Source organism: Euprymna scolopes, chromosome 7 (assembly GCF_053919585.1).
Source record: "Euprymna scolopes isolate OS-2025 chromosome 7, ASM5391958v1, whole genome shotgun sequence".
Lineage (NCBI taxonomy): Eukaryota > Metazoa > Mollusca > Cephalopoda > Sepiida > Sepiolidae > Euprymna > Euprymna scolopes.
Genome location: NC_136488.1, coordinates 133,982,659 through 133,991,441, shown reverse-complemented (window position 1 = coordinate 133,991,441; position 8,783 = coordinate 133,982,659). Strand labels below are relative to the sequence as shown.

General features: G+C 38.2%; 1 protein-coding gene across 1 annotated transcript; it reads left to right on the top strand.

The window, feature by feature from the left end:
* Window positions 1–1,504: 1,504 nt before the first annotated feature.
* LOC145280351 (uncharacterized) lies at window positions 1,505–7,390 on the top strand. The gene is made up of 2 exons (XM_080132121.1): window positions 1,505–1,549; window positions 6,320–7,390. The coding sequence occupies exons 1-2, from the start codon at window positions 1,505–1,507 to the stop codon at window positions 7,388–7,390; spliced, it is 1,116 nt and encodes a 371-aa protein (XP_079988247.1).
* The last annotated feature ends 1,393 nt before the right edge of the window (window positions 7,391–8,783 follow it).

Here is an 8,783-nt window from a genome sequence, read left to right as displayed (position 1 = left end):
GCATAGCAATGGCCCGCGCATTTTTGGTGGTCTGGATCCCATATCCATAGTGGTCTGGATGTCATATCCAGGGTGTTTGTGATCTCAGGAGACTGCGCAGGGGGTGTGCTTTCTCAGCGAAGTTTGGTATATATTGGCAAAGATTGTTCAACATTCCTAAGAAGCGCTGTAATTCGTCCTTGCTTTGCGGCTGTGGCATTTGTTGGATGTCATGTACTTTGGTAGGGTCTGGATTGATGCCGGTGGGTGTGTATATGTTTCCGAAAAATGTGATGCTGCTTTTTCTGATGGCACATTTACTGTTAAACACAAGACTAGTTTTAGCTGCTCTTTCCATTAGGTCTCGCAAATTTTTGTCATATTCCTATCCATATACTGCCACATCGTCAGCTATGCTAGCTACATCTTCGAAACCTTCAAGGATCTGGTCCATCTTTACTTGGAATATATCTTGCGAGACACTTAGGCCAAATGGTAATCGTTTCCAATAGACACTTCCAAATATTGTTCTACAGGTTGTCAGTAGCTGGGATTGTTCATCCAGGTGAATCAACCAATATCCTGCTTTGGCATCTAGCTTACTGAATACTTTTGCTTTCGCAAATTTCGGGTTGAGTTCTTCAACCATGGTCCGTGGGTACGGACACCTTTTCAAACTGGAGTTAAGTTTCTGATGGTCGATGCATATCCTGAGAGATCCATCCTTTTTTGTGCTAAAAGCCAGGCTGGAGCACCAGTCTGTGTGCTTCTCTACTTTTCTTAGCACATCCTCTTCTATCAATCTCTCAATTTCTTGTTTGATTTTGTCCTTGAGATGGATGTTGCATCTACGAGGAGGGTCAATGAATGGCTCTACGTCATTTTTTAGCAGGAGTTTAGGCGTTCTGCTGAAGTTTCCGATTCTGTCGAACTGTTCTGGATACACTTCCTTAAGTTGCATGACATCACGGATAGGTGTATGCAGAAGTTCTGGTGCTGCCTTCTTTATAGCGTCAACATTTATCATGATGAGGTTGAGCTGTTCGCTACAACGGCTGGTCCTGGAGCATCTACCACATAGAATACGGCGTTTATTCATTTGGAGTTCTTGTGTCGGCATGGAATGTTGATGGTTCCTGCGCAGGTGATTGTGTCGCCGCTATAAGATGTGAGTCTTATGTGTGGTGATGGTCGTAGTATGTTTAGGGCGGCTTTGTGTGTTCCGTACATTTGTCGGAACGTTCTCATTGGGAGAGTGTTCCCTGATGCCCAAGAGTCAATCTTCAACCGGAGTGTATGTGGTGAGTTGGGTATGTGAGGAGGCTTGACGGTTAGGGTTGTGTATGCCTCATTCCTGGGTTCCTTGTCGATGCTGTCCATGCATTTGTCACTGATTGTGATCGCATAAAAGTGTTTGTGATAGTTGTCACTATCACTATCAATGTCTATGTTGTCCACATTTTGTTTTCTTCTTCCACGTTCCGGTCTTCTTTTCTGACTATGATGCCGGGTCCCTTGTTCCCACATGCGGAGCCGGAGCATTCATAGTGATATGCGGGGCACTGTCGTGGTTTGTGGCATGTCACAGTTCTTGTATTCCCTGCCCTTGTGTATGCTATGGATATTCTCTTTTTTCGACTCGCGGATTTGTTGAAGTTGATCGTTTCCGGCTGTAAGGGCTTCGAATTTTCTGCCTTCGGTGAGGACATCAGCGATCCTGTGTCCTTTGGGTTTGCTGTATAGTTAATTCCTGAAGGCTTCATAAGGTGTGGAGGCAATTATTAGCTCGATGATTCTATTGTGCTGCTCTTCTTCAGAGAAGTCGCACTTTAGTGCAAGCGTTCTGGCTCTGGTGATAAAGTCGTCTAAGCTTTCGTCAGGTTTTTGTCTATACTGCATTAAATGCAGTCTGTGTATTCGGAAGTGCACGTTAGTGTTTATTTGTGCTTCATAAAACTTCCATAGTTTTTGTGGTGACCGTTTTTCTTCGTCTGTCAAACCACTGGCATCCCAGCCAGCCTGAATGATCGGCCCATCATCGGCCCATTACAGTGTTTGTCGGCTGATCGTCGGTTATGTAATGGGCCGATGATGGGCCGATCATTCAGGCTGGCTGGGATTGAGCCGTTTCAGACCCTCGTCACCTATGCCACGACAGATTTTTCTGGCTTGCTTGCTTCACTGTGTCCGTTACGTCCTCGTCCTCTAAATATAACGTCATTTTTTGTTTAAATAGTGATAATGCTTCACTAAGGTCGGGGTCAGTCCATTGCATTTCAGGTAGACGAATTGCCATTTTGTTAAGGTTTTTTTATTCATTTATTTTTTTTTAATTGAGGTAGTTTAACTTTTCTACGCACGTGACTTTCTTGTGAAAGTACCGTGTATTAGACGGGGTAAAAAAAAATTGTGTTTTATTCAGGATAATTACATAGAGATTAAAGCAATTATTAGTTTCGTACTAAGTTTGTTTGCATATAGTGGTGTTAGTTTTGTATCATAACACTGCCCCCGCCACTTTTTAGAAAATAAAGCATGCAAACATGGCGTTGTCTTAAAATATATCCCGAGTCATGTCTCTGTTATTAATATCTATATATGCGGTCGTACAAAAGATTTCATGTTACGACAAATAAAATCTTTTTGCTCATTTAAAAAGGTCTTCATTTTTATTACAATTTATTCAGCATATTGTTTTTTTTTTAAGTTACAATGGATAGGATTTGTAGACCTTTTAACTTTGAAGGAGCATCGGAAACAATCACTGACGAATGGCACCCAGTATCAGAATTTTTGTAGGAATTTTTGACACCCCTAACACGAAACTGCGAATACAATATAAAAATCTCGGAATTTCTCTGTTAAAAGTGGGTTATTTATTTTCTTTATGGATTATACTTCCAAAATAAACTATTACAGTTGTTTTAAAAGTAATAGAAATATTTTTTTTAAAACAGTAATGAATTTTCCGAACTCAATATTTTTCAATTTTTAAACTCAATATTTTTAAATTTTTAAATTTTAAAAATCTATCAAAATTTTTCTATTGATTCTATTTTTACGATATTTTCAGGGTCAATGTGAAATTTTATGTTCTTTCCAATAAATCGAATATAATATTTTAGACAAACGTTTTTTTTTTTAAATTCACGAACCCCCCCCCCATCCAAATTTTTAAGTGTCTATTAAAAAGTAAATACTTAATTTAGTAACCCGATGAGTACATAATTATTTACTCACAAATTGAAGAGAAAAGGTCAATACATAATATATTCAAATTTAAAAAAAAAACATAGTGTTCTTTTAGAATTTTACCTGTAAAGTTTGAAGTTTAAAACCTTTTTTTTAAACCACGTTATTTGTTTTTTCTTTTTTTTTAATGGAACCTTGGTCCTTGCTCCTTTAATTGAAAAAAAAATTAGGGCTTGAATTACATTTTTCGAGGAGTTATAAGCTTGGAAAGACAGGGGGTCGAATAATTCACGCCTCCCATTTTGTAAATGTCTAATAATAATTAATTTAGAACCCGATGAGTACATAATTATTTACTCACAAATTGAAGAGAAAAAGTCAATACATAATATATTCAAATTTAAAACAAAAAAAAACATAGTGTTCTTATAGAATTTTACCTGTAAAGTCCGAAGTTTAAAACCTTTTTTAAAAAAAAAACACGTTCTTTTTTTTTTTTTTTTTTATGAAATCTTGGTCCTTGCTCCTTTAATTGAAAAAAAAAATTAGGGCTTGAATTGCATTTTTCGAGGAGTTATAAGCTTGGAAAGATGGGGTGGAATTATTCACTATTTTTCACGAAATTTCTGACACACCTATGGCACCACTTATCAATTGTATCGAATAGAACCCTTGTCAATTGTATCGACTCTCTGACAGTCGCTCATCCTGAGAATTCTCTGAATAAATTAAGTATATCTATTAATTATATATCACCTAAAGACTATTCCCTGATATCAAACAGTATAACATTCGAGAAAGCTATTAGTATTCTTCAATCTACTTACGTCAAACCAGTTAATTCAGTTTTTGCTCGTCACCTACTCGCTACTAGAAAACAGCAACCAGGTGAATCAGTTGATCAGTTCCTCTTAACTTAAAAAAAATCTTTCCATGGATTGTAAGTTGGAAGACGTCATTACTTGCCGAACTAGCTATAACAACTTCATCAGAGGTCTCATTTCTTCAGCAATACGACAAAGACTACTAGAAAGCTACGAAATTAAGTTAGATAATGCAGTAACAACCGCAAGAATTCTCGAAATGGCTCAACACAATGCAGCGGCTTATGACACTTTATCAGTTGTAGCAAAAGTATCAATGCATCCAGAAGAATCTAAAAATAATCCTACGCCTTAATCAACTGAAGAATGTGCTGCTTTTTCGAGAACTAATCTAACATTTCACTATGCCAAATGCCAATTCTGTAGTCGTGAAAATCATTCTCAAAACTATTGCCCTGCTAGGAATGCTGATTGTCTTATATGTGGAAAGAGAGGTCGTTTCTCTAAAGTCTGCCGGTCTAAAAGAAAGCAAACACCTCCTAACATAAAAGAACTGGCTCTGCTTATATTGCTCTCACAGCTTCATCTCCATATACACCTTGCTGCATGAACAGCAACAGGTGTTACACTGTTTGGAGTAACGCCCCTTGGCGGTGACCGGTGTAAGAAGAGTACTAAATAAAGATGGTTGCCGAGTAAACACAACGACTGGTTTTATCTTATATTTTATCCGTGGGCATCCTCACACATGAAACACGCCTCGCTGACAATATTCTATTGTAAAGGCAATAATAAACAACATTTGCCTGAAAGCTATGATAGACAGTGGAAGCACTCATAATTTCATTTTTATGAAATTATGAATATCGTGAGATCACTCGGCCTTCGTATACTACCTTCCAGTGACAGTAAGTATGGCTTCCTCAAACCTCAGAAGCAAAACACAAGGTAACTGTGTCGTATCTATCGCAGTTAATGGACTGACGTCAAATGGGCTGGTAAACAGCAAAACAAAATAAACCAAATACAGTACGCAAAAGTCCAGTTAGAATTCGTTACTGACAACTTTCTCTCTCAACTTCCTGCACGTCTCTCCCAACAGACATTTTATCAGAAAACTGACCCCATTCCATTTGCATACATGTGCAGTAAAATGAGATCTCGTGAGATTCCACCAGACTACACCTTATAAATCCATGGCTGCCATCTTTAATTTCTCTTTCTCTCAGATCCCATCCGAAGGTAAGTTGTATGACCGCACGACAGACACACACGTGGCCGCTTTCCTCTTTAATTATTGCATTCAACTCTACATGGACAAATGTATCCTGATATGCGTCTGTCTATTATACTTGGACAAGAATTCATGCAACTACATAACCGTGTAGAATTCGTTTTTAATGGAAAAATACCTCCCTTACAAATCTAACGTCGCACAGATGAAAATAGAGCCATATCTGCTCTGTTTGCCAATTTATCAAATAACTGTAAACCAATTGACCAAAGGCAGGAATTACTCTACATCTGATCGTGAATTTATTCGGAATGAAGTACAGACCTTTTTAAAAGAAGGAATTATAACCAAATCTAAATCCCCAATGGAGAGCCCAAGTCTTGGTAACACAAATGAAAAACATAAGCGTCTCATGGTCATTGACTATTCTGCCACTATTTATCGATATACATTTCTTAATGTTTTTCTACTCCCAAAAATTTTAAATATTATACGCCTACTATTGCAATATAAAATTTTTAATGAATTGGATTTGAAGTCTGCATATTACAAACGCCCTATTAGTAAAGATGAAAGAATTCATACAGCATTCGAAGCTGACGGAGGTATATACGAATTTTCTCGGTTACCTTTTGGTTTAATGAACTTGGTAGCTATTTTCCAATGCATTATGCACAATATAATCCAAAAATACTAACTCAAAGGTACCTTTGCCTGCATGGATGACATTGTCATCGACCGAATAACTTATAAAGAATTGAACGAAAATAGGAAAGCATTTGAAAAAGTTGTCGATTGTCTTAATTTGCCACTGAACCCTGAAAAATGTAAATATGGTATGTGGTAAATAATCACTTGAGAGTAGTCTTTCCTTTCTAGGAAATTGTCTCCCTTTTTTTGATATACCGAGTAGTCGCCATCTTGTATATGTATCGTGTTTTCTTCTAGTCGAATAAAACATAAATCTCCTAAAGGTATTCTTGTAATTCGCTACAATTTATTCGACAAGAAGTTATTCAAAACTTATTCAAAACTCATTCAAAACTTATTCAAAACAAATTTATTCAAATGGATAAGGTATTGAAACCAGAACGATTCAGCAAGGACGCTAATTCACCAGTCGCAGCTAGAGTGGAAGTTTTGGTACCGGACATTTGACAATTACTTGGACGTTATTCAAACGCTTGGATTACCGCTGGATAAATTGAATGTCCTGTTAGGCAACGTAAACAGGACTGTGTATGATTACATAGAACATTGTAACACATACGAAAAAGATAAACGGACATTGGAGAATGTTTACATTAAGCCTGCACACGAAATATTTGCACGTCATCTCCGGACTAGTCGGCGCCAGAGACCGGATGATGAGTCTATTAACCAATTCCTACAAGCTCTGCGCGAATTGTCTAAAGACTGTAACTACAAACCAGTCACAGATGAAGTTTATAAGGAAGAGGCTATTCGGGATGCGTTCATCAATGGTCTGGAGTCCAATCCTATTAGACAGAGGCTATTGGAGAATAGGACACTAGACCAACAGAACGCTTACACTCAAGCTCGGTCTCTTGACTTTGCTCAAAAGAATTCTACTGCCTTTGTCCAGCAAGATTCACCCGCAGCTACTATGACTGCTGCTGCTAGAGAAGAGGGGACATCTATAGACGCCACGTTGGCCGCTACAAAACCACGATGCTGGTTTTGTGGACATCTACACCACCCACGAAGTAAGTGTCCAGCAAGGCAAGAAACTTGCCATAAATGTTTGAAAATCGGACCTTTTTCAAAATTGTGCCATTCAGGCAATTCCAGCACTCATTCAGCTGCAATTGTCGATGCTATTCAGTCAATATCAAATAGTAACGGCACTACACTCTCAACCATCTTTTCTGCTGCTACTGAGTCGGGGTTTAAAGTATCCACTAATTTGTTTCTGAAAGGTCATAAACTGAAAGCCTTAATCGACAGTGGAAGTACTGATAGTAGCTTTATAAGCCACAATGTTGCCAAAAGACTTACGCTGAAGCAACACAGAAGATCAGGATCAATTCGTATGGCTGCAGAAGCACAGACCACAAAAATTATAGAATATTGTGTTGTGGACTTCAGCCTTCTTGGATGTGACGGAATTTTGGGGTTGTCACCAAAATCCGCTTTTTAAGGTACCAAATTAATGGGAAAAAAGGGAAAAAATAAACAAGCAAAGTAAAGAAGAATGAGCAAATGAAATAATGACCCGAAATGAGTTTAAAATGATCCGAATTTATTTAAATAAAATAAAATATTACGGTTGCTTATATTTTCCTAAGCTCAAGTAAGTAACATGAAATAAAAAATAAAACAAACACAAAACACAAATCTTACTTGACAGAAAGGCTGAAATAAAAGCACATAAAAAATAGAAAATATTCTTCTTTCAAGAAAAAGTTCTTTTCTCTTTCTTTCCTGAAAAAAAAATCATGCGGTTCTTTTAAAGTTCTTTTTCTCTCTTCTTCTCTGTCCCCTTTTTTCAAACAAACAAAACCTTCAAAAGGTTTTGTAGTAAAAAAAAAAAATCGTGCAAACCTTTTACCACTGGCAACGCCCGCTTCAGAGAGTGAAAGAAGAAAGAAGAAGAAGAGAATGGCCACTGCGTCTATTTATAGACTAGAGATCATGGGAAGAGTATGCAAATAACTTTGGACGGTTTTGTCCTATAAAAAGCCTGTATTTGGGAGAGAGGGTGTCTTCTTTGTTTGGCAGAAGCAATTGCTGTCAGAAGTGCATTGGACTGCAGGATTGAAGAGTGAAGATTGAGTTGTGGGGTCATTGTATTTAACCACAAGCTATTTCGGCCAAGAACAGATCATGGAATCTGGGATGTTGAGATTGGGAAAAGATGTGATACCACCTTTTAGTGGAGAAGGTGATGTAGTCGGATGGATAAAGAAAGTAAAACTGGTGGCTAAGCTTCAACATGTTCCAGACCTTGCCAGTTTTATTCCACTTTTTTTGCAGGGAGATGCACTCGCTCTCTATCTTGAGATGAATAATGCAGAACAAGAAGATGCAGAACTGATAGAGATGAGACTCGTGACCGCCTTCACTGAGGGGCCTTTTGAGGCATACGAAAAACTGCAATGATTCAAGTTGACAGGAGAATCGGTGGATGTTTATGCTAATAAAATCAAAAGATTGGCTGGACTGGCGGGATATCTGGGAAGAGGGCTGGAACATACAGCCAAACTGGCATTCATAACTGGATTCCCAGAAGATGTATCTGTGGCATTACAGCAGCTACCGAACATAGAGAGAATGGATGTCAGCAAACTGATACCGACTGCACGGCTTTTAGTCAGCAAAAGGGTCGTAGAAACTCGGACATTGGCCGCAAGTGCGCAAACTAATGAGACTAATAAGGGAAAGAAAGAATCAAGCCTTCAGTGCTTTAGATGTCAAGGACCGCACCTAAAAAAAAGATTGCACAGAGATCCCTAGGGCCAGGGCAACATGCTACAATTGTGGAAAATTTGGCCACATTGCGAGATATTGTCCTCAGATTCAGGGAAACAGGC